The sequence below is a fragment of the Bos taurus genome, chromosome 5 (genome assembly GCF_002263795.3).
Source record: "Bos taurus isolate L1 Dominette 01449 registration number 42190680 breed Hereford chromosome 5, ARS-UCD2.0, whole genome shotgun sequence".
NCBI lineage: Eukaryota > Metazoa > Chordata > Mammalia > Artiodactyla > Bovidae > Bos > Bos taurus.
The window spans coordinates 38,539,316-38,566,311 of NC_037332.1; the positions used below are offsets into that span (position 1 = coordinate 38,539,316).

At 39.5% G+C, this 26,996-nt stretch overlaps 1 protein-coding gene and 1 long non-coding RNA gene across 3 annotated transcripts in view; one reads left to right on the forward strand and one right to left on the reverse strand.

Moving 5' to 3' along the window:
- Positions 1–6,235: 6,235 nt before the first annotated feature.
- GXYLT1 (glucoside xylosyltransferase 1) overlaps positions 6,236–26,996 on the forward strand; it is a 51,740-nt gene continuing 30,979 nt past the window's right edge. Inside the window, exons 1-3 of one of the 2 annotated variants that reach the window (NM_001193167.1) lie at positions 6,293–6,513; positions 14,939–15,031; positions 24,187–24,358. In NM_001193167.1, coding sequence (NP_001180096.1) covers positions 6,293–6,513; positions 14,939–15,031; positions 24,187–24,358 — 486 coding nt within the window. Of the gene's footprint in view, positions 6,514–14,938; positions 15,032–24,186; positions 24,359–26,996 lie in introns of both variants that reach the window. The other variant, XM_005206430.5, reaches the window with a different exon arrangement.
- On the reverse strand, positions 12,844–20,295 carry LOC132345275 (uncharacterized). Its single transcript, XR_009494502.1, has 3 exons — positions 20,240–20,295; positions 14,285–14,398; positions 12,844–13,366 (listed from the first exon to the last, which is right to left on the reverse strand). It is a non-coding gene; the product is annotated as an uncharacterized lncRNA (long non-coding RNA).

The window sequence follows — 26,996 nt, forward strand, 5'->3', positions numbered from 1 at the left end:
ATCAATTTGCGTGTTTCTTATGAACAATGCAAATCACTGACTGTTTTCAGTGTTTGCTTTAGTTGTGAGAAATCTCAGATTAAAATCAGGCCTACTTTTAATATTTAGGTAGAACTCAATCATCTGTGTATTTGTATTCTGACTTGTTATTTTTGATCCAACTATATTTTTTTAGATTCCAATTTTTATCTACTTAACCTTTTTCCTTGTGTTCTAAAGTTCCTCAAATCTCTTCTGTAAATAAGGCTAAATAGTAATACTTAAAAAAAAATATCAAAACTGCTTAATTTTAGTTGTAAGGATAAGCCCCAATGTGAAATTTTCAGGGCAAGTATCCAGTAAAATGCATCCAACTGAAATTCCTGTAGAGTGGAAATAATACACAAGTTTGGTAGGTCTTCAGTAAACATCCAGGGAAACCTGGATCTGCTGATTTACCTGGAAGTAGGGAATGTGAATGAAAGTTACTATTTCATCTTCATATTTTCATCAACTCTTACAAGAGAATTCAGAAGCTAAACTGGGTACCAAGATTTATTAATTTAAACTTTTTCATGTGTATTATTTTCACTGTTTTAATTCAGACTAATAGAAACAATGAGGTTAGCCTGTGTTTAGAGTTGGGATACTCTTATAAAACCAGTTGGGGAGAAGACTCCTAAAGAACCAAAATGTAGTGAGAGCATTAAAAAGGAAAGTAGGTTGGTTTCAAAATTAAAGAACTGAGTGATCTGGCCTTTGGTCGGAGAGAGAGCTTTTGGTCTTTAATAAGAGATATATGAAAGACTATGATGTTTTCAATATACGATAAGTAAATAATGTAAGGGACACTTAATTAGAACAAAAAGAATTTTTTAACTTTATTTAAAATACAGAAATGAGAAAAAAATTTCAACATATGAAACCTATTAATATTTTTAAAAAAACATACGACTGTTTAGGATGTAATTTCTATATAGAAAGGCATATAGATAACAAGAATTCTGACTTTATTTTTCAACTAAGCACTGTACTTCTGAAGTGTAATGGTATCAGAATTCTTTATTTTCATCTTTCAATTTGGAGGAATCTGGGTCCAGATGGCATGAATGTTTTAATTCTTATTTTCCCCATGACTAAATTTCCCTACAAATCTAGACTTTTAATTTCACTGACACTAAATAATAATAGATTGTAATCTGTTAATGGGAATGGAGAGTTCCTGTAGATTTAACCAGGGAGGATTATAAGGATGGCCCATAGGATATTCCTTTCTCCCATCCCCACTCTGCCTCTTCATACTCTCCTCCTTTGTGGGCAGAAATAAACCAGCTGAACTCTGGGATTATTTGGGAGTGAAAAATGAAAGTGAGAGCCGCTCAGTTGTGTCCGACTCTTTGCGACCCCATGGACTATACAGTACATGGAATTCTCCAGGCCACAATTCTGGAGTGGGTACCTGTTCCCTTCTCCAGGGGATCTTCCCAACCCAGGAATCGAACTGGGGTCTCCTGCATTAAAGTGTCACCATTTATTAGTTTTCCACTGCCACTTTTTTCCTAATCTTTTTGCCTACAGCTGAGTTTTTTGAGCATGAAAATAATCACTTTACTCTTTCATCTTCCCCCTTACCCTACCCTTTTTCCGTATTTGCTGGTCTGAATGAACACAAAATGAAATTTTTTGCTCCAACTGACAACATAGTCTTCCAACTTTTTCCTCCAGTCCAACAAGGTCTCTAGGAAGTGGCTTGTGAAAAAAGTAATTTCACTAGAGGCCAAGAAGAGGAGAGAGTGGTTTTCACTTTCAGTGTGAATTTCTGATTCTTTGTGCTCTGCAACTAATCTGATTTCTGTTTCTTTGGTTGTAAATTTAATTTGTCTTATACCTTAAGACCGATCTCACAGATTTCCATGTAATATCTTTTTTTTTCCTTTTTGCTTTTCCTTTTAATCTGCATAACTTAGTTTAGCATTTATTTGTTCATAGTGAGATAGCTTGGAGAAGGCAATGGCACCCCACTCCAGTACTCTTGCCTGGAAAATCCCATGTACGGAGGAGCCTGGTAGGCTGAAGTCCACGGGATCCCTGAGGGTCAGACATGACTAAGCGACTTCACTTTCACTTTTCACTTTCCTGCATTGGAGAAGGAAATGGCAACCCACCCCAGTGTTCTTGCCTGGAGAATCCCAGGGACAGGGGAGCCTTGTGGGCTGCCGTCTATGGTGTCGCACAGAGTTGGACACGACTGAAGTGACTTAGCAGCAGCAGCAGCATGGTATAAGGGAAAAAAACAAATACACAGTTTGGATCCTCAAATGTTCCCATTTGAATTATGGATCTTCATTATTAGCCATGTGGTTAATGAACTTCTCTAAATTTCAGGTTCCTTGTTTTTATTAAAGAATAAAATAACATCTATTTCATATAGCTGTTATCAGGATTAAGTTAGATTATGCAGACCTTTATAAAGTGAAAGTTATATAAAAAAAGTCTTTGAGCTTTACTCTGAAAAGGTGTAGAATTTACCTTGTTCCTCATAGGATATCTTTTTTAAAAGAAGTACTGAAATGTAGAATTGGAAAAGAAATGTTGAGCAGAACCTAAATTTGCTCTAGAATGACTTGGGAAAGATTTTTAAAATTTCATTAACTTGAGTGTCTATTATATATCCAACATGTACCAGGAGCTGCATGAAAAATCAAGATTAATCTTTTGAATATAAGATTGTTGATACTGGGATTATCCTGAATCTGAGAGTTTTCCAGGTCTGGAGAAGGTCTCTATCTCCATAATTTAACCAACAACCAATGTTGCTGTTTTTAAATTTCTTTTCATCCACCTAAACTTAACCTTTTTGACAGAATGAAGGGAAAATCCAAATTGATTAAAAATGTGAATATAGCCAGCCTGTCATTAGAGAATCAAGAGGGTGGTCTAGAGATGCCAAAATAGACTTAAGAACATGTACATACACAGAGTAAATGACATAAATGCCTAACCGTCATGACATAATATTTTAAATCACTTGCAGTAATTTACAGTTGATTTTAGAAATATCAATATGTATGAATCCTGGAAATGATCACAAGTATTCACACAGCTCCTTATACTCCAGGATAACCAGTTAGGACAGTGGGTGGGTAACACAAAAGTCCTATCTAGTTTTGGAATGCCATATATACTTTTTCAACAATTTCCTTTTTAATTACAGGATTAAAAGGGATCTAAAGGTCTAGAATCCTGATGTCAAGTAAAAGGATGATTGTGCTTCTCGATATGCTCTTCCCATATATTGTGCAGAAATGAATACTGCCATTCCAGTATTTTAACATTCTCTGGGTCATTAAATTATTCTTTATTATATTTAGTTTGTTGCAATAGAAACAATCGTAGGTAGCATCTCTTTAAACTAAACATACTTTGAGTACTAGCTCGTACTCTAGTTTCTTGTTACAATATCCTTTAGTTGTCTTTCAAAGTCTATTTTCTGTTCTTACAGATGCTTTTATTATCCATCTTTGTATCTCATTAAGTTTCTATTTATTTCTCTAAGAATTGTAAGGTGTAGTGAAAGGATTATTGTTGCTGTTTTTACTTGCCTGTCTCCCCTTTTGGGGGCAGTACAGAATAGCCCCTTGTCTGGCATGTAGAACATATTCAATAAATGTTTATTGAATGAATAAGTGTATGTTTTCATTCTATTCATACATCTTATCAGCATGCTAGTTTTACTTTTTTGTTAAGTAAGGCAAAAAATTTAATCCTTATAGGGGGAGAAACTGAGGCTTAAATGTGTTAGTAAGTAGTTCCCATGGTCACAGAAGCAGCACTTATTTGGTGTAGGGATTCCAAATGAAGAAGTACTACTAATTACACAGCATTTCCCAGTCTTGTTTTGCATGGCCAAACTCTTCCAAGCTTCAACTGCAATTTGAACAGTTTAACAGCATGATTTTTCTCCATGGAGAGAGAGAGAGAGGGAGTGTGTGTGTGTGTGTTTAAAGCCTCCTTCCTTTCCCTCACTTTCTGGCACTGTAGCTGCTTTCTGGCTCGCTTGCTCTGTCTCCCAGCCTCCACACAGTAGCCAGAATCTGCCCTCCAAAAGGCAGATGTTACCATGTTACTTCATAACTTAAAACACTCTCAGTGGTTCACCGTTGTCTGCCAGATTACCTTCAAACTCCTTGGTGTGCTGAACAAGGAATTCAGATATCTGGCCCCTTCAACCTCCAGTCTTATCGCTCATCATATTTTCTCTTGCGTTTGCTTAACTGATGGTATCACACTTCTCCCAGCTCCCTGAACACAAGAGCCTGTTTCACTGATTCCTCAGCCTGGAATGACTTCCATTACCCCATCCAAGACTCTGGGGCCAGTTTTGCTATACTCAAAGATTGACAAAAAACAGAAGTAAAACCTATGAATCACTGAAGTATTTACCAGTAAAAGTGTGTCGTGCACACAACCAAAAGACAGCAAACTGGTAACACTCAAACCAAAATATGCAATGAGGCGTAGGGGTATATTGTTACCAAGCAGTGTCTATAGTGTGAAGGCAGTGAGTGTGTTGTCTTTTCAGTGATTGGTTAAAACATTACAATTTTTTCTTTTTTTTTTTTTTCAGTTTAAACTTCAAACATTGAATATTTTATTCAACTGCTTTTCTTTCTTATTTCTAAATTCTTTTTATTATACAAGTTTCAGGTGTATAGCATTATAGGTTGCACTAGTAGTAAAGAACCTGCCTGCCAATGCAGGAGATAGAAGAGACCTAGGTTCAGTCCCTGGGTTGGGAAGATCCCCTGGAGGAGAACTTGGCAATCCTCTCCAGTATTGCCTGGAGAAGCCCACGCACAGAGGAGCCAGGTGGGCTATATTTCATGGGGTCGCAGAATCCCTCACGACTGAAGCAATTTAGTAGACATTCTGCAAAGGCATCACTACCATAAGTCTAGTTACTAACCATCACCATACAATTGACTCCCTTCATCTATTTGCCTATGCCCCCGGGAGAATTTACTTAAATGAAAAGGGAATTGGTTAGTGGTTACCTCATACCAGTTTTGGGGACTTAAATATTTAAGTTATACTTATTATTTTCAGATGTATAGGCAAGAAGTGACGCAGATCAAGTTAAACTCTTATCCTGCAAAATATGCTAAATTAACCTTTGCTTGTATGACCCGGTTTTGTCTGGTCAAGGAATTTGCAAGTCTGGTCTCTGTTTCATTTGACATTATTAAGTATCTCCTGACCATGCCCGCAGGTAGAACTGGTGCTCCTTTCTGTGTGTACCCACACCTTTACAGGCTTCTATCCTAACGTCTGTATGGTTGTATTGCACTTACAAATATTCACTGTCCCACCCCCATGCCCCAACTAGGGGTTTTTGTGCTCCAAGATACTCACAGTGCTTGGCACATAGTGATCAGCTATAAATGTTCAATAGATGAATGGCGTGAAAATAGGGCTGAAGAAGAGGGAGAAGGACTGGAAAGCTCTCTTTAGGGGGATATTATTGCAAATGGTGAGTGGTGAGCTGGTTCATAAAGGAGTAAAAGCTTGGACCTTAGTCTTACAGGAACTTAAAACCTCGATGGGAGGCGGAATATGCATCCTCAACAGCATTAGGCATCTGCACTCGATTTCTGCGTGAGAACGGCTCGAACCAACTCTATTACAGGATACTGGAGGCTAGGGAAGTCGCTGCTGGATGAGGTTGGAGCGGAAAAGCGGCTTAATCAAGTGCCTTCTCAATACAAGCCGTTTTTTGTGCGTTAAGCAATTTAATCTTTACAACCATCCTATGATGAGGATATCATCTCCATTTTAGAAACGAAGAAACCCGCTCAGAGAATTTAGGTCGCTCAGCGTCCCAAACTACTGTGTGGCAGAACCATAATTTGAAATTGGGTCAGTTGCCTCCAACGCCCCGCTCATTTCGCTACACTTCTGCAGCGCAGTTGGGAGTTGCAGGGCTTGGGAGTCGCTCGCCCGGCAGTCCCCAGTTCCCAGAGCTCCAGGACACCCCAGCCCACCAGGCGCGCCCCGCCCTCGCGCTCAGTGCGCCGGCGCGTCGGGCCGCCAGCCCTCCGGGAGGGGCCCGCGGCGGAGGCGGGGTCAGGGCGCCGGGGCGGGGTGTCGGCGCGCTGGTGAAGGTGGTGGGCAGGGAGCGGAGTGGGGCGGGTGCGAGGCCGTGGCGGAGGAGGAACTTGTTGCGCTCGCGGCTGCGCGGTGCCGCTCCCTCGGTTCCAGTTCGCCCGGGCGGGCGCGGCGACGGTGGCGGCGGCAGCAGCGCTGGGCCAGCGCGATGCGGCGCTACCTGCGCGTCGTGGTGCTGTGCCTGGCCTGCGGCTTCTGCTCGCTTCTCTATGCCTTCAGCCAGCTCGCCGTGTCCCTGGAGGAAGGAGCGGGCGGCGTTGGCGGGAAGCCGCAGGCCGCAGCGGCTTCCTGGCTTGGGGGCGATGGACGCGGAGCCGGGAGAGGGGTGGGCAGCGCGGGCCCTGCGGCGCATCACGGCCGGTCGGACAGGTACGGGCGGTTCCCTCTTGGGGGGCCGGGGGTGCTGCGGCACGGGGCTCGGTACTCGGCCTGGCCCGGGCTGCCCGCGAGTCCGCCTAGCGCCTCTCGCCGCCGGGCCCGCGTCTCCCGCTCCTTTGCAGCCGACTCTGACCTTCTTTGCTCGTTTCCCTCCTTCCCTTCACCCCAGGGGTGAGCTCCGTGCTGCTCTAGCCCGAGAGCACACCACGCGTTTTGCGTTTGTCTTCTGACCTGTTCCTTAGGCACAATTCAGAGCAGTTAGAAATTAATTTTCAACTCTTACTTGACAGTTGGCGTCTTCCTTTTCTTTCTTTCTTAGGATTTGTCGAAAATAAGGGGGTCTTACAAAACCTTCTTGCTGACTAGTGGGAATTCCCTCTTGTTTCCATGGCGTTCCAGTTGAGATATTTAAACAGCCGCCTGGCGCCCTGGTTCAGCTTTCCGCCTCCCTCGTAAATGAGGCGTCTAAATTTCCTGTTAACGCTTAAAATTTTCATTATTAGCCGATCAGTTAAATCTGGAGAGAGCATTTTCTGCTGATTGTGAATTTTTCTTTAGGAAACAATCGGTCTATTGTGAAACTTAGAGCAAGTTAAGAAAAATAAGGGATACTTAACATACGTCTTTTGTGAGTTGGGATAGAGGTGTCTTTCTTTAAAAATGGGAATTTAAAAAGCACAGTGACTTAAGTGGATTAACACAAATCACTGTCAGAGTTGGAATCAGTATGAGATTTAAATGGAAGAAAGAATGCAACGCATTACGAATGCTTAAAATCTGAGCGCTCCCACTTCCTTGAAAAAGAGGCTCCTCCATTTGTGGGCAACTCTCTTGCTCCGAGTACTCTTTTAGTAAGAGGCAAAGGCTGCTTTGATCGGATAAAATATCGGATTGGTAGGAGGAGGGAGCGCAGGTCAGCTGTAGACTGTTGAAGGTTCTTCTCAAAGTTGATGGCCATTCCTAAAATGCAAAGGAACGTTTGGGCAGAGGAGCAGCACGGAAAAGCCGGACTGTCGTGTTTTTTCACCCTCTGACTTGATTACAAGGGCTCTGTTCATAAAAGCAGAACTACTTTCCAGAGCCAGGTTTGTCACTGCCTTTATCTGTCCTGGGAGAGGACAGATAGATCTGGACGAGCTCATGAAAAGCTGATCGAAGTCTGTGTTGTTCCTGTGAAGCATTTAAAGTTAAGGGAAGGAAACTGTTTTTGTATTGGGTAGAGTTGAAGAAACATTTTTGTCAAAATGAAATTGAACTATGATACTAGCATTTCAATTTGATAGAGTAACATGCATTTTTAGTGCCTTGTCTGAGATACTTAAATATTTGGTGACAAATTTTTATAAACTGTATTTGCTTGGCTAGCTAATTTTAACAGAATTACGTTATTTGAAATTCAGAAAATAAGCGCCTCAGTTTTAAAAGATATTTTATAGAGCCGTTACTGAAATCTGAAGTTTGATGTGTCAGAACCAACTAAAAGCTTTGTATTATAAGTCCTCTGAGCAGCATAACTCCTCATTTTAAATGAGGCATATATTTGAGTTAAAACTGAAGGTGTATCATTCTTTGCTAAAATGTTGTGAAATAACATTTCACCGTGTGTGCATGCATAAGAAGGTTGAGAAGAGGAACAACGTGGAAAAGCTGGATTGCTTGGATCGCATGATTTGATTACGGTCAAGAGAATTCCTAAAAGATACCAGGCTCTTTTCATTTTAGATATTATCATTTGTAACATCTTTTTAGACTTCTCACAGAGTTCAGTTTTTTTTGGCTATCATGGGATATGGAGTAGGCATTAACCTGCTTCCAGTGTATAAATTGTTTAGCCAAGATGCAGGGAGCATCAGTAGTGGACCAGAATTAGGAACTGTGTATCTTCTGCTTGCTCTGCCAGTACTCCTGTAAAGCTGCTGTGAAAAGACGCTAGTCTAGATAGTGTTTAATCAGTGAAAAATGGGGCTATGAGGCAAGCAACGTCTGTTTTTTCCTTGGTAGGACTTATCAATTACATTCTTACTTTTTTTTGAAGCAGTCTTAGCTCAAAGATTAAAACTACTATTTCTCTCTCTCATTTAACACAAGGGATTACAGTTGTATCTAATAGGTTCCACTGGTCAAATCTTAATAGAAAATATTCATTGCACAGTATTCCATGATAACAAAATACTTGTAAACGTCCTTTCACATTCTCAAAGTAAAAAGTCGAAAATGATGGAAACAGTTTTTCAGTGAAATTTATTATTAATTAGTCATTTTGTTTGAATCCATTGTTTTGGTATTTAGAAAATGGGTAGATCTTAGTGTCAGACAAACCTGTGCTGTCTTTCTGGCTCTGATTGCTATGAAACGTTGACCACCTTTCTGCTTTACTTTTCTCACCTGTAAAATATAGTTTATATTTACTTTAATAGCTCAAGTCGGTAAAGAATCCGCCTGCAATGCAGGAGACCTGAGTTCGATTCCTGGGTCAGGACGATACCCTGGAGAAGGAAATGGCAACCCACTCCGGTATTCTTGCCTGGAGAATCCCGTGGACAGAGGAGCCTGGCAGGCTACAGTCTATGGGGTTTCAAGAGTCGGACTTGACTGAATGACTAAGCACACAGCACACACACAATCAGAATTCTTAGTTGTCAGTCATCAGAACCCATTAAAACTGACTTAATATAGTATTATATATAGACTATAGACTATGTAATAATAGACTATATATATATATATATGAGTCTCTCTGTCTCTCTATATATAGTATTACATATAGACTTATATGGGTTGTTAGAAGGAACAGGAGAAATGCTTGCTCAGCCATAGGAACCTCAAGGGCTGAGGACTCTTTCTCTTCTGCTGTATACAGGCTTTGTTCATGCATCTTTCCACTTCTTACAGTGTTTCATCTCTAATCTCAAGTAAAAATTCTAGAAAAAGACTCTCTTTGGACTTGCTTTGCATCACATGCCCATCGTGGGCCAGCTGTTGTTGACTGGAATGGGGACCTCTGATTTCGTGGGCTATATCCCTTGCACATCTCTACTGCAGACAGAATCACATGACCGGTGTAGGAGAGGAGTGCTGCCTCAGTGGAGGGAAGTGAGAGACTCTGAAGCTGCTAACTATGGACAGACTGTGTTACAGGTATTCGATCTACAGCACTTAATATTACCAGGTGTCAGTAATTCTCCAGAAGGAATTAAACCATTTTGTAACTACATTCTCAGGATGAGTAATTTCTCACCTTTCACTGATGAATCCTGGTAGTGGCGAACCAAGAAACTACTAAGCACTTCAAGTGATGCCTTTTCTGGACTGTCCTACCCTTAGTGTGAATGACTGTTACCTTGAGAGGTAGGCACCTTACTTTCCTTTGCAGATCTGGTCAGGCCATCAAGTTATGGTTTCTGCTGGGTCCCAGGAACACCAGTAGGATATACTGAAAATGTAGGGTGCCAAGAGTCAGGGCTTTGGAAACAGGCTTCAGCTTTGCCCCTTATTGACTCTGTTAACCTTGAACACATTTCCTCATCAGTTACAAAGAGGTAAGAGTATCTATGATAACTGGGTTTTTTGGTGGGAACCGAAATAAAATAGCATGTGTAGATTACTTGGTGGTGCCTAGCACAGTAAAATTAGAGCTAATTCAGTGATGGTTTTGATCATTTAAATTTTAAGTGATTTTTTTTTTTTCTTGATTTCTGACCTTTGAGGAAAATTGAGGCCCCAGTCCAGACCTACTAAACCAGAGTGCCAGGCAGTGGGGCCTGGGAATATATATTTTAGATATGTGCTCCAGGTTATTGTTATAAAACCAAAGATTGATTAAACCATTGATTTAACTGGGAATCATTTGACCACTATTTTTGCACTGTTGTTTTCTGGGGGAGAATTTTCTTCCCTCTTCCTTGTGCTTATTTTTGAAGAGGAGAGGAGTTAAACAGTGAACAGTGAAGAAGGCTGAATTATTTACTAAAGCCACTTTAATCTCTGCTTTGTTAATGCAGCGACATCTTATATAAAAACCAGTAACTTTGCACCTTGTATTTCATTTCATTGAAGATTACATTTCATGTATTTGTAAAGTGCTTAGCACAAACTTAACTAGTAATTAGTTATTCTGTGATTTTGAAAAGCGAAAATGATTAGGCAAGTGAAAAAATGTGTACTTTTGATTTAGAAATCCTATTTTAAAACCTTAAGATTATTATCTATGTGTCATATCTGTTGGAAATACTTCCCCCAAACATGTTGACTTAAATTTGTTTTTGGAGTGTATACTACGTGAAGTTCAAAATTTTACTGTATTCAGATTGGCAGGTTTTCCTTTTCTTTTTACTGTTGTTGTGTAGAAAAACTTTCTATCAGTGGGATTTCCCCCCCCCCCCCCACCGCCCCTTTTTCTTTACATTTAAATCTTTAATTCAGTTTTTTTTTTTTTGGATAGAGGATAGGTTGTACAGTGTGATGCTAACCTATTTTTTGAAATAACTGTTCATTGCCATTTATATGTAGACAATTCTTTCTCACTTCCTGACTATTCCTGAAACTAGATATTTAAGAAGAAGAAAACTGATTAGAGCTAGAAACTAATCTAACTTGTCTGAAGACAATTTTTAGGTAAAAATGAGCTGTGCAGGTACTGATCTTTAAATAGTAGTGGTCAGAACCATGGGAATGGTCTCCTTACGTGGCTGTGAGCATCTTCGTTTCTCTCGCAGTCACAGTGAAGGTATCCGTTCATGCCTTAAGGTGCATCATTGGTGAGGCACCTCATTGAGACATTGTTATGCTGGATATGCCTAGACATATCCCCGACTCTCCTCAGTATGTATGGTTTTCACTAAAGCCTCATGGTTATCATGGATGTTTTGAAATGAAAAATACCTTTTCCAGTTGAATTTAAAAGTATAAGTGACCTTCCACTATTGGATTTAAGTAAATTTGAAGTTTGAAAACTGTTATCGTGGAGAGAGTTATTACTGTTTAATGCTCTGTTTATCTCCAGAGGGTGATGCCTCAGTTTTTAAAACATTTTTCAAGTACTGAAATTTGTGACCTGTTTGTTTTTTTAAACTTTTGAAGTAAATGTAAATTTACAGGAAACTTTGTGGACATCCCATTTAATCTTCACTCAGTTTTTCCCCAGTAGTGACATCTTACGTGAGCTTGGTATAATACCTCTATATCTGGAATATATGTGTATGAACGTAGTGGAGTACTGGAACCCTAGACATTGACATTGTACAACCCATACACCATCTCCAGACATCACCAGTTTTACATACACGTGTGTGTGTGTAGTTGTATGATGTTTTATCAATAGGTAAAGTTCATGTCACCACCCCCACAGTCAGGATACAGACTGTTTTATCATGAGAGTCCCGTGCTATCCCTTGATCAGTTTGCGTCTAGACAAGCCACCTAGTTAGAAACATTAAGCCTATGAAGTAGGAGGATGAGCCTTAGTAAAGTTTTATTTCTGTCTGATCCACGGTGGAAAAACTTTGCATTTATGAACTTTACTGATTCTGGATATCATTACTTACTGAAGACATACCTATTTGGCTCAGCTACAGTTTTATTCCATTAAATATATTGAAGTTATCTTTTTGAATTTTGTATATCTAATGTTCCATTTTTCAGTAGTCTTAAGGAATAAAAGCAAAAGGAACTAATAACTAGAACTTGGATAAGTACCTTTACTTCTCCAACATTTTTAAGATTTTTTTTTTTCTGGCCTGAAAGTGCAAGTACTATCATCGCTAGTTTAGTTGCTTTTCCTAATTTATTGTTTGTAGTGAGGGTTACTGGTATGTAATGAGTTCTCAGTATGAGTTTCTACTTTTTCAGTCTTTAAAACCAAGTTTTCATAAGTGAGAGAATGTAAGCTTGGGAGATAGAAAACTTAAGTAAATTATGTCTCCTCTTGCCAGCAGCACCTCAGTGTTTTATGTGTGTGTGTGTGTTTTTTTTTTAAATAAGGAAAATGTATAATCACTAATGGATATGTTTTATATTTTCATTAAAGAAAGAAACAAAACATTCTTCCTATAAACTGTGTTTTCTGACATTGAGTTATTTATGGTCAAGAAACTTAGGTAAAACTTGACATTTTTTTCCCCTGTAGTTTTATCTGCATTAATCAGTTTACAGTGGTTACACGATCCAGCAATTCCTCTTGTAGGGATACGTACTCACACTCAAGAGAACTGCAAACATATGTTCACTTTAAAATTGTACATGAATCTTCATAAAAGCATTATTTATAATAGCCAAAACTATCAATGACCCAAATATTCACTAATTCAAGAATGGATAAGAAAATGTGGTATATACATTTATTTATAAAAGGGAATATTATTTGGCCATTAAAAGGAATGAAATGTGCTGATAAGTGCTACAGTGGGTGAACCTTGAAAATAAGCTAAGCGAAAAAATAGTCAGATTCAAAAGGCCACATACTAATGATTCCATTTATCTATGGAGACAGAAAATAAATGTGTGATTCCTTAGGGCTAAGGGATTGAATAATGCAAGTTAAGGCAGAAAATGGTGTTAATACATAATTTCAGATAATCATTTTTACAGAAAAATTTACTTAGTCATTTTCTTGAGACTTCATTTTCATTTTCTACTGTTGGAAGATTTGACAGGAGACGGAATAACTAGCTTCCTTCCTTAAATAAAGGTGTTGATTATAAATAAATTGTGGGCTTGAAAGAAAGGTTTGATAATCTGTATCTGAAAGATAGGGATACCTATTTGAACAGTTCGTTGTGAGGCTGAAATGGATGTGAAAGCTCTTGAGTCTGGAAAAAAAACTTCGTAGTTGCCACTTCCACTGAGCCTAAGGAAATGCAAAAGTTAAAAAGTAGGTGACCACACCTGGAAGGGGACAAACATAAATTTCCTTATCAAGTTGTACATTTTACTGGTCTGTACATGTTTTCTTTTTCTTATTTATTAACCATTTAAATTAAGATATGTTAACGTTTTATGCTGTGCTTGAGAATGCCGTCCCTTTCAAGAAAAACCACATTACAATGTCAGTTTTTCCCATTGATTTAAAATTCTGATCTAGTTCCTTGTGCAGTAGTATACAGAATTACTTAGGCAGGGTTTTAAAAACTACTAGTTTTTAAAAAAAAAAAACTACTAGTGCCTGGCCCCAGAGAAGGCACTGGCACTCTACTCCAGTGCTCTTGCCTGGAAAATCCCATGGGCGGAGGAGCCTGGTGGGCTGCATGCAGTCCATGGGGTCGCTAAGAGTCGGACACGACTGAGCGACTTCGATTTCACTTTCCACTTTCATGCATTGGAGAAGGAAATGGCAACCCACTCCGGTGTTCTTGCCTGGAGAATCCCAGGGACAGAGGAGCCTAGTGGGCTGCGGTCTATGGGGTCGCACAGAGTCGGACATGACTGACGCGACTTAGCAGCAGCAGCAGTGCCTGGCCCTGTTTTCACAGTTTCTGATTTAACAGGTCTGGTGTAGGGGTCTCTGGTGACTTCACTGTGTGTCCTGGATCTGAAACTCCCCTGTCTTAACCTGTTGGCATTTGTGACAGGTGGACTCAGAGATCTTGCAAATATGACATTTCATAGACCTTTCACTGTAAGAACAGTCAATTGAATTCATGATGATGGGACATGGTTTAGTGACTCTGGCTTCAGACTTGCTTACTTTAGTAAACTCGGGCTTCCACTGTCCTGAATTACCAGCTAGACTATTGTTTTGAGAAGAAATAACAATGAAAATACATACATTTTGTATTGTTAAGTAGCTGCTGTTGTGTGTGGTTTCTTTTTTTTTTTAGCTCCAACCTGCAGTCTAAGAAGAAATTTGATCCTCCCGTTTAGCTTGTGAAATACAGTGAAGCTGAGATAAATGTAGAAAAGTGAAACAGAACTGTGAATATCAGCATGATTTCTTATTTCCCACTTAAAACATCATATGTGTAACTTGGATTCAAGATTAATTTAAAAGCGTTTAAAGATCTTTTTCCTTTTGACCAGCATTTGTGGCTTAAATTTTGCCCCAGGATAAGCAGATGTTTTGTTTGGCTGAAATAGATTTCTTTTTTTCTAGGGGGGATGTGTGCAGTTCATGAAGGAAAATTTTAGAAGTATTCCAGTATTTTCTGTGTCATCTGAGAAGGAGATCTTACTATATTAGAGAATTCATGACTAAAAAACTTTTCCAGTCTGTAGTATTTTCTGCCTAAAAGTTTCACAGTTCTGTTTAAAATAGTGGTACCCTAAGGGAGAAATCAATTTCCAGAAATCCTCATTACCATAGCAGGTTGGATTTGCAGTTTTGTTGCTGTAAAATAGAACAGTACGTTTTTATGTTATTGAGTAAATTTCTTGTTAGTTTTAAGCCTGAATACTCACATAGGTTTCTGTCTCACTCTGTTAGGTGTAAAGAGTTCTCTCTGTGTTACTGGAATCCCTATTGGATGCTGCCCTCTGATGTTTGTGGAATGAACTGCTTTTGGGAAGCGGCCTTTAGGTAGGCACTTAATATTTAATTGGTAGATCAGTGTAGGTAAGATCAGATAGTAGATAATACATTTTTAACTGTAACAGGTCAGAAAAAGGTTTCTTTTCTTGTCTTCTAACATTATCATAAAAGTAAGTAATTCATTTTCTGATTAGGTTTTCTTTTTTTTCCCACTTTGAAGTAGTTACGACTAATTTTTAAATCCATACTTTGTGTGAAATGCTCTAAAATTTTTTAGATGTTATTAAGATAAACCATTGTTCATAGAACAATTTATGGTCTAATTTTAGGTAATAGGTGATAAAATGATAAACAGATATTGACTATAGACTTCCACTGACATTTGCAGGCATATGGCATTTATCTAATTTAAAGCTGGTGTACTAAAAAAACATTTGTAGGTAGATGGAGACAACTGGGGCAGGGTTAAGTTGGTCATTAGCAGAGGGATTGAATATTTGGGAATGGGAGGGAAAAGACAAATGTATAATGAAGAAGCAAATGATGTGACAATGTTTATTGACCCTTTTTAAAAAAGTTTTTGAAGAGTGTGGCTTTGTTAACTTATCAGGATAATGAAGGCACAGGGTTGGCTGACTCTGGTACCTCCTGCTTCTAACCCTCAGTGAGGGAAACAAGTGTTGGTAGAAATGGAATATCAGACTCTGAGATAGCGGCAGGGGAATGCCCTCCCCAAGAGTAACCTTTTTTTGTGATTCATTTGAATTTTAATTCTACTCATTCCATTTGCCGGGCACAGTGCTAGATGGTAAGAATCAGACTGAGTCTGGTTAACACGGCCCTGTCCTTCTGGAGCTTACATTCTGATGGAAGCTTCAGATCTGAGATTATAGTAGAGGGTGACAAGTTATAGCCAAGATGATGGGAGAAGCAGGTGATCATCAGATGGAATTATCTTAAGGCATCAAGGAAGGCTTTTTGGAGGGGTTGACTACATGAACAGGAAATTAGCCAGGCTTAAGGACAGGAGGTGACATATTCCAGGTGGGAAGAACTGCATTCTTAATCAATACTAGTAGTGTATATTTTTAAATTCTTATAGTCCAGATATATTATGCAGCCCACAAACAACTGGGAAGAAATCGTTGAAATCAGATATTTTAATCTGGTTGCTATGGAAAAGATTGGATGAATGAAATTCTAATACGAGTCAGTCAAGCCAGATTATGTAAACTTTTAAATAAAACTAAGTTTTTAAGATAATCTTACCATTCAGCTTGTTCATAATTTTGGAGAGTAGGAGCTCCATATTTTTCCTTCTTTAAAGAGTTGGCTAATGAATAGAGTATTGACAAGCTTCACTTGTTATCTCTGGTCTTGTGACATAAATCTATTCACTCTGGAAGCTGGGTAAGCTTGAAAGCCCCTGTATTCTCCGATTTATACAACCCAGACCCTTTTGTAAGTTCTGGAATGAGTAATAATCTTTCTACTCCTTTACTGCAGGAGCAGCCTAGAGAAGCTGACCTAATCTGAATCCTGGAGCTCTGCTCAATATTCCTTTTGTTTGAGCCTCTCCAACTCATTATTTTCCCAACACTCCCATGTATTCCCTGGAAGGAATTCCGTGTGGATGGATACATGATATTGCAAACCTTGTGCTTTTTACCATCCTAAATTGGAGATTTTAAAAGTTACACATCCAAAGTGTAATTCTGAAACCGTTTTAGATGTATGTATGCATATTACTGTATGTGTACATATATGTATATGTACATATTACTGTAACATACTGTTAACATGTATCATATCATTATGTAAAATCTCTTAAACTTAGTGTATGATCAGGCCACCCAAGATGGCTTGTTCTCTTGCTCTCTGTACATTCCCTCTCCACCGGTGCCTACTTCACATTCACCCTACTCATATGACTGACCTTCCTGCGTAATTGCCCCTAAACGGACTAGTGAGTGTTCTAACACTTAAATCAGAACATCTCTATGATAGCTTATCAAAGGGATGGTAAGAGGCCTACCCCTCTGCTGGTTTCCCTGGTAACCAGTGAGCCAACCTGAGGTCAGTTCTCGATAACTGGTAATCTTTCCTTCCCCAGAAGCTCAATAACTGGTCATCTTTCCTTCCCCAGAAGCAGACACTGCTGCCCTGTCCTCTGCACACGGTGGGGTGTTGCTGCAGGGCCTTGCCTCCTACATGTAAACTCCCCTTGTCCATTAAGCCACTGGTGTCCCTGTCGCGTGACTCCAGCCTCCCCCTCCTGTCTTGGAACTGAGCAAGTACAGGCTTGCAGGCCTGCATGCTGCAGTCCAGCACACGCAGTTTCTTGCTGTAAACTTGGGAATCCCGTATTTACTTGGCCTGTTCACACTGGCAGACAAGCCAAAGTGCTGTACAGCTGCTGTGTCATTCTCATGCTCCATTTCAGTATTTAATTAACACCGCATTTTGGCCTGACTCTAGAGCTTCTCCACTCACCTAGGAAAGCATCTTGGAAATTCCCTCTGCCAACATTAGGACTCCCGTCTTGTCTGGCAGCAGTGGGCCCTCAGCTAGCACCGTTTTCTCCTCCTCAGACTTGTCTCAGAGTTCCCAGTTTGAATTTGTATATTTTGATCTTCTCTGGAGGGTTAATTCCTCCCAATTGATTTATTATGCTATGATCATAAAGTAACATCAGTTCAGTGGCTCCGTCCTGTCTGACTTTTTGGGATCCCATGGACTGCCAGAAGTAACATAAAAAAGCCCAAATCGCCACGTGTTTTGTCCATTTCCTGCATGTGCTTTTGGTAATTTGTATCTGCATCTGAGTGTTTGCTGGCTGACTGTGCCCCAGTGCTCACACCTCGTCTCCCTCCTCTGTCCTTGAAACAAGTGCGAAGTCCCTACAGCACCTGCTTCCAGCCCTTTCCCTTCAAGCCTCCTTCCTTTATTTTTTCTCTTCACCAGCAAGCATTTATAAGAGTATCTTCTGGCTTTACTTCCTTAAAAAACAAAAGCCACCTTCACACCTCAACTGTGAGCAGCACCCGCTTCTGACCCGAGGTCACCTCTGATGTCGGAATTGTTCCGAGGCCTAATCTGCTTCCTTGTTACCTCTTCCTCTGTCTTCCTTTCAGTGCTGTCTCCATCTCTGGCTCTTGAGACCAGTGTCCCAGGGTTTGTTTCTCTCTGCCTCTGGACTCCTTAGGACTCTGCTCTTTCCCTGCTCCCTGGATGGTCACGGGATCACCTGTTTAATTGGTCTCTTCAGTCCAGAGCTCTTTCCTGAGCTCCCGAGCCGTGTTTGCAGCTGCGCTGGGGTGATTTTTACCTGCCGATTCGTTCTGGCTCATCACGCCTCCCCTCGTCTGGGTTTTGTATCTTCACGCGCGGTGGACTCTGCGTGTGTCAGTCCACAGTGGCTATTCCTGCTCGTCTCCTTTCTTGCCCGGGCTCTTGCCGGCCCCCTCCTTTCTCTGCCTGAACTCCCATGCCATCATTTCTCATCCAGCCACTGTGATCTCACTTCCTGCCCACCTCTTCTTCCTTCTCTGTATCCTGTCACGTACCGTACCTGCTGCATCTCCTGTGGTTGTGAATTGTTACCCATTTCAAGAAGTGCTGGCTTTGTAGACAGACACCAAGTGTTGCTCATTATTTAAGCCCCATTATTTAGCCAGGTGCTTGGCAACCAGTAAATGACTAGTAGTAATTTCCCCCAGCACTTCCAGACTTAAGGTTAGATGTTTGTGTAGTAAGCCCTCTTAGCAACCTCAGTTGTTTTCTAGTTAAGCAGTTACCATGCTTTTTGTTTAAATCTTTAAAAAATCTGTTCTTCACAACAGGCTGTAAATTGTATGAGGTTCGGATCGTGGCTTTCTGGCTTATCCCGTGTCTAGCATGTGAAAGGAGTTCAAATATTACAAAGAATGGATAATCCCTTGTGTTCTAAAAATTATAAGCCTGCACGAGCATTGTGTTGTCACCATAACTTTAGCATTCATTATTGGGAATTATAATTTTGCCACCTAGTAGAGTAAAATGATATTTTTTATTGATTTATATTCGTTGATTATTTCTTGATATATTTCTGTATGTGTTTATCTTTTAAAAGTTTTGTTTGCATTGTCTGTATTGATATTTACCTGTTTGGTTTTTAATGATTACTTTATGAACTCTAAGAAGAATATATTTGACATTGATTACAAATGTTTACCTAATCTGTTTAATTTAAAAATTTTAGCTATCTTTTCATTATATAATCTCTTAATTTTAATATTATTAAATGACTTGAGCTTTTAAAATAATCTTTCTCTTTGGGATGGGAATTGATTTTCAGTTCATAGTGTCTGTGTATTTATTACCTGAACTGTTATCTTGAATGGTTCCATACTAGTTTTTAGAGGTATATTTTTACAGACTATGTTAAATTGTATTTTAACAGTTAATACTTCATATTGAATTTTTAGATTTTTAATGCTTTACATAAAATCTTGCAGTTTTTTTGCAAAGAATTGCATTTTGTCCCAAAAGTGATTTATGCGTGCTGCATGTTAAGTTGCTTCAGTTGTGTTTGACTCTTGTGACCCCGTGGACTGTAGCCTGCCAGGCTCTACTGTCCATGGGATTCTCTAGGCAAGAATACTGGAGTGGGTTGCCATGCCCTTTTCCAAAAGTGATTTATATACAACCTTTAAAGTAGTTTTACCTAGTATGATAATTCACTACAATTCTTTTTCTCTATAGTAAGAGGAAAAACTTTTTTTTTTAAAGGTTACACATTAAGGAAATTATCATTAGTGTTTCTGAGTAGAGTTTTCCAATTTTGTTCAACTGCAAATTTTAAAAATTAGTTCATAGTAGCTATGATTTTAGTTTGAGGAGAATGTTACCAGAAATGTAATTACTTACCTTGAGTTTATGTACTTCGTTATAATGCTAATTCCTAGTCTAAATCTTATTGTACGTTGTTTTCTTTTATAGAGAAAACACTAGTTTAATTATAGGTTAGAAGAACACACGGGAAGCTTTCAGTGTGGCCTAATTTTTTAAAAAGAGAGGGAAAGTTATTATTCCTTTATAACAGGAATGTTACTTAAAATAAGTCTGTTCTTAAGGCTTATTTACAGTATTTATATTAGAATTTTCATCTAAAACATTGTGTTAACTTTTTTCCCTAGATTTCTCCTCTCAACTTTCTACCTTGATAAGTTTTCACATCTACAGAGGCTATAAGAACAACAGAGTGGACACACTTACCCGTACTGGATATTCACCTGTTACTAACATTTTGCCACTTTGTGGCTGAATCATTTGAGCAACAGCCATTATGACACATGGGCTTCTCAGGTTGCTCAGCAGTAAAGAATCCACCAGCAATGTGGAAGAAGCGGGTTTGATCCCTGGGTCAGGAAGATCCCCTGGAGAAGGAACTGGCAACCCATTCTAGTCTTCTTGCTTAGAAGATCTCATGGACAGAGGAGCCTGGCAGGCTACAGTCCTTGGAGTCACAAAAATCAGGCACAACTGAGAGATTAAATCGCCACCACCATGACACATATTTTTGTATTTGCCTAAGAACATGTATTGCCTAAGAACATGGATATTCTCCAATTTCACCATAACAAAATTGGCACTTCAGTTTATTTAACACTGACAATATGTGTATGTTAGTTGCTCAATCGTGTCCAACTGTTTGCGACCCCATGGGCTGTAGCCTGCCAGGCTCCTCTGTCCATGAAATTCTCCAGGCAAGAATACTGGAGTGGGTGGCCATTTCCTGCTTCAAACACTGATAATATTATATTTGTATACTACATATACATTTATATATATTCATATCTCCTTATTTACCTATTAATGAATTTTATATCTTTTCTTTCCCATTCAGAACCCAGTCAAGGAAAATACATTACATTCAGTTATTTAAATCTATTTAGTCCCCCTTTTCTCTAGGACAGTTTGCAGACTTTTTTTTGAAGGGGGGGCAGGGCAGGGACATGATATTTTTGTTTTGTAGAATGTTCCTTTGTTTGAACTTGCCTGTCCGCTTGGGATCAGATTCAGGATCTTTGGCAGGAATTCTGCACAGGAGATCCGGTGCCCTTTGGGCGTGCTGTTGGGAGGCACCTGGTGGTAGATGGTTAACATAATTGGTTGTTTGATCAGGTGGTTATGGTGGTGGTATCACATTTCTACACTGTTTCAGTATCTTTATCCCCTTTGTAATGTGTGGGGATAAAACCTTGATACTGTGTGGTTTTAGCATCTATTAATTATTCCTGTTCAAATCATCTACTACAAGAGTGAATGCAAAATAGTGCTTTGTTTGGTTTTCCCATTCCTTCTACATTTTTTGGTTGGTATTCTTCTTTAAAGGAGAGTTCCTCCCCCTGCCCTCCTTACCCTTTACTAGTATCATTTTGGACCCATTGATTCAGTTTTTTTGATAGAATGTGTTACCCTTCATTACTGTCAAAATTGCTGTTTGTGTTCAGGTGATGCCAAATTTAGTCATGGGGACCCTCAGGTATTAACTTTGAATTATCTGAAGGATATCTTCTGATCCTATATCTGTAGAAGAAGAGAGTGGACTTTAAAATGTCCTTTTGGATAACATTTCTTTAAATCCACAGGGGTTTTTTCTTATTCACACTGTGATTAATATATAACATATAGCACATTTTTGTAGATCCTGACAATATTAACACCATTCAGTTGGGATCAAAATTCCTTGAATGGCTACTTTCCTATTAATTTCTTCGAAAGTTTCAGTCATCCCTTCCTCTAGTGTAGAAGCTTACTTTAGATTTCGTCCAGTTGCAGTGACTTCCCATCCCTGGGTCTAGGGACTGGGTGGTGGGCAGAGACATCTTCAAACCATGTTTTGTCTTCTCAGTTTAGATGTACTGTGTATAATGCTTTTAGTGAAAAGAGACACAGAAAAGCAAATTTCATAGAAACTGGTGGGAGGAGTGCTAGCAGTATGATTAGAAGAAGCCTTGCTGCAGTGCCTGAGAGCCAGAGTCCCTGGGACTGACTCAGAGGGACTTTTTTTCCATGAAGAACATTTGACTTGTTTTTCTTGAGCAGGTTTATTCTGCTTCTTGTCTCTGTATGTAGAGAGTTCTCTGCAAAGTGGCACATGCCTGTTACTGCTTACTTTCTTAAGTCTCCAGGCTTTTTATCTTTGGAACAGGATCGAGTTATGGCCAGCTGGGTAATTCGAGCCCATTATAAGATTCTCAGATCTTGGTCATCATGAGGAACAGGATCTGGAGGCATTTATCAGAAAGATGAGACAGTTTAGAGCTCTGTGAAATTGTTGTGTGTCTTGATTGCCCTGGCTTCTGCTTGTGTTACTTGACTTCCACTGCTTAGAGATGAACTGGGTTCACATGCCCTTGTTTAGATATAGAATGTGTGGATGGTCTCCCCTGATAGGGATCCAGTGTTAAACACTGACGGGTTCCACAGAAAAGAGGGGAATGGATAGAGGGTGCAGACAGGAAGGAGGTGCTGTTGCTTTCTAATTGCTATCAGTACAGAAACACAGAGCTTTCAAAAGACCCGAGCTTGGGCTACACCTTATGTGTGAGAGAGGTGGCATAGCAGGTGGGTAGGGAAAGGCTGGCCTCTCTGTGACCCTGTAACAGAAGGAGCTTGGACGACTGGATAGCCACATGCAAAATTGTGCAGTTGTCCCCTCTTCAGACCACTCATAAAAATCAGTTCCTGGTAGATTGATGTAAATTTTAAAGGCAAGATATGTACCTGATATCTTAATCTTATTAATAATCTTAATAACTTGATGAGTGAAATATCAGCACCGTTTCTTGAATAGTAAATATTCTTCTTCCAAGAAATACCACTTTATATGTGACTTCTCCATTTACCACCTTTAACAAAGTGGTGTAATAATGTTTAACTTTGTCAGGTATCTGGGGGAAGTTTCATTTTCTTAAAAGCAGTTTTTGTTGTTTTTTTGTAAAGAGCTTCACCTTTAGAATAATCAGCCCATTAAGGGTAAGTTATCAAGGTTATGAGTTTCAGTCTCCCAGTTGAGGGATCAGGGAAGGAAATCACCCCTTTTTTTCCTAGGAGGTGAGTATTCTGTGCTGAAGGCTGACAGTTACCAGTAATTGTGTATACAAGAGAAATGAACCTGTTCTCAGGCCTCAGGAACCCAGTAAGACCAGAAAAGCATCAGTTTCAACTGCTGTCTTAAGTGTCTCTAGGCCCTTAACAAACAAGCTTGTTAATAGGAATGGGCAGATCCACAGTAAAAGCAGGAGCACGTTTTATATCTATCTATCTATCTATCTATCTATCTCCAGGCTTAATTTTTTATCATGTTAATATAAATAATTGGTATAATTATTAAAAAGGATAAAAGTATAATTCCAAAGGTTTAATGTTAAAACATTAAGATGTATGAATTTAATATTTGGGCCTACCTGGCTTAGTGGTAAAGAATCCACCTGCCCAAGGCAAGAGATGCAGAAGACATGAGCTCAGTCCCTGGGTTGGGAAGATCCCCTGGAGGAGGAAATGGTAACCTACTCCAGTATTCTTGCCTGGGAAATCCCATGGACAGAGGATCCTGGCGGGCTGTAGTCCATGGGGTTGCAAAGAATCAGACATGACTGAGCACACACACATGCCTGCATTTTTTTATATAGTCAGTTGTTTGTATTTAATTTTATTTAGCATATTTTCTCTTTTTTGATATCCTCGTCAGGGAATATCCATGAACAAGATTTTCTTCGGAAAACAGTTCTGGGTCCACTCTGCCACATGCAAACGTGAATACTCAAGATTCCAAAGTCCTGTGCTAATAAGCAATGTAACTGCAATAATTTTAGCCTGTAAAATTAAGAAAAATGATTGATCACCCACCTGTTCCTGCTACTTAGTAATATATACATACAACTATTAAACAATATAATTTCTAATGCCCTTTTACATTTTACAGAAAGGATCTCTAGCCAAAAATTGAAGTCAACAAAGTGATTTAATTATATACATATATTTTTTCATATTCTTTCCATTATGGTTTATTGCAGGATATTGAATATAATCCCTTCTGCTATACAGTAGGACCTTATTGTTCAAACCTAAGTCTTTGAACACAGTCAGAATACCATGTTGTTAACATGTTACCCTGTACTAAAACTGTTGGAATATGTGGTTATCTTTTCTATCAGATATGGCGTGAAAATGCAGCCCGTTGAGAGAGTGCACCTAGCCGTGGTTGCCTGCGGGGAAAGACTGGAAGAAACTGTAACCATGTTGAAGTCAGCGCTCATTTTTAGCATCAAACCTCTTCAGTTCCATATTTTTGCTGAAGATCAACTGCATGATAGTTTTAAAGGCATAGTAAGTATTTGAGACTTAGTCAGGTCTGTAGAGTTGAGTATTTAACATATACTATAGTAAAATGTTATTGAACAAAAATATTTATCCTGCAGCTCTGCCCTCTTAGAGTGGGGACTGCTCCCTGCTGCCACTTGCGTCTGTGCATCCAGACCTGGAGTGTAAGAAGGAGGCTTGTCTCTGTGAAGGCGTTAGGCTGCTTAGTCCTACTTAGTCCTTTGCCAAGCATGGAGGTTTTGTTTTACTAACTGTAGTTCCAGGATGTTTTGACTGAGAAGTCCTGTGTCTTAATTGTGTTCCCATCCGTGCCTTGAGAGTGGCTCAGTCAGAGTGTGCACAAGGTTTTGATTCTGTTTTGAGTGGAGGGAACTTTTAATTGATAATATGGAGGGAAGTGACTTCTTGTTCTGATAGTAAGGTTTTCTATTTTGGTTTTGCATTAGTTGCAATCAGTTTGGCTGTAATGGCAGAAAACCCAAAATGTCTTAAAAAGATAGAAGTTTATTTCTCTCTTATATAAAAGCAGGTAGTCTGTGTTACGTGGCAGCCCCATGTTTTCAGGGATTCTGCTCTTTTTTCTCTCATGTGGCTGAGCCATCTTTAACATAAGACTTCTACCTCATGATCCAGGATGGCTGCTCAAGCTCCAGTCATCACACTCATATCCTAGCCAACATGAGGGAAAAAGGAGTGAAGAACAGTGTTCTCCTCCTTTCTAAGGAGACTTTCTAGAAGTCGCACAGGATGTTCCTGCCAGTATATCATTGGTCTGATCTTAGTCATGTGACCATATCTAGCTACTTGTGAAGACTGAAAATATACTCTTTTAATCAGGACCACTGCATTGTCTTAACAAAAAAAAATTACTATGCAGGAAGAAGAGAACAGATAAACATAGAAGGGAGAACATACACAAATAAGAAAATTCCCCAGAAATCTCATAACCTTGTGTTCTGAAATGGTGGTAAAAGTGACGGTGATTATGCCTTAACCATCTCTGTCTGTCTCTCTGTGTCCATTCAGTTAAGCTTTCAAACTGATTTGGATTTTTATGCTTGACCTATGTAGGTAAAGCTTGTTTGATATTTTCTCAGGTAATTTAGTTCATTTTTCATATTAGTTGAAAAATACTACTTGTGACCTCAAGTCTTTTAGTTTCCTGCTAAAATCTTTGATTCTAAGAGATATAAAGCTTTACTTACTGTTTTACAAGGAATGGAATTGGAACATTCTCTTAAGACCATACACAAAAACTCAAAATGGATTGAAAACCTAAATGTAACACCTGAGACCATAAAACTCATGGAAGAAGATATAGGAAGAACACTGTTTGACATAAATCATAGCAGTGTTTTTTGGATCTGTCTCCTAAAGCAAAAATAAACACATAGGACCTCATTAAGCTTAAAAGCTTTTACACAGCGAAGGAAACCATTGACCAGCCAAAAAGACACAGCTTACTTAGTGGGAGAAATACTTGCAGATGATATGACCAGTATGCCTAGCATGCAGGATTTACTCAAAATCCTGCATGCTAGGCTTCAGCATTACATGAACTGGGAACTTCCAGATGTCCAAGCTGGGTTTAGAAAAGGCTGAGGAACCAGAGATCAAATTGCCAACATTTGCTGGATCATAGAGAAATCAAGCGAATTCCAGAAAAGCATCTACCTCTGTTTCATTGACTATGCTAAAGCATTTGACTGTGTGGATCATAAAAAACTGTGGAAGGCTCTTAAATTAAGAGATGGGAATACCAGACCACCTTACCTTTATGTTGAGAAACCTGTGTGCCAGTCAAGAAGCAACAGTTAGAAACCTGTGTGGAACAGCTGACTGGTACAGGATTGAGAAAGGAGTATGACAAGGCTGTATATTGTCACCCGTTTATTTATCTTACAGAGCACATCATGAGAAATGTTGGGTTGGGTGAGTTACAAGCTGGAATCAGGATAGCTGGGAGAAACATCATCAGCCTCAGATATGCAGATGATACCACTCTAATGGCAGCAAAGAGGAACTAAAGAACCTCTTGATGAAGGTGAAGGAGGAGAGTGAAAAAGCTGACTTAAAACTCACTATTGAGAAATGAAGATCATGGAATCTGGTCCTGTCACTTCATGGCAAATAGAGGGGGAAAAGGTGGAAGCAGTGACAGATTTCCTCTTCTTGGGCTCTAAAATCACTGCAGATGGTTACTGTAGCCTTAAAATTAGAAGACGATTGCTTCTTGGCAAGAAACCTATAACAAATCTAGACAGTGTGTTATAAAGCAAAGACATCACTTTGCCGACAAAGGTCTGTATAGTCAAGGCTATGGTCTTTCCAGTAATTATGTACAGTTGTGGGAGCTGAACCATGAAGAAGGTAGAGCACTGAAGAATTGATGCTTTTGAACTGTGGTGTTGGAGAAGACTCCTGAGAGTCCCTTGGATAGGAACGAGATCAAACCAGTCAATCTTAAAGGAAATCAACCCTGAGCACTCATTGGACTGATGCTGAAGTTCCAACACTTTGGCCACTTGTTGTGAATAGCTGACTCATTGGAAAACACTGATGCTGGGAAAGATTAAAGGCAGAAGGAGAAGAGGGTGACAGAGGATGAGATGCCTGGATGGCATCACTGATACAAGGGACATTA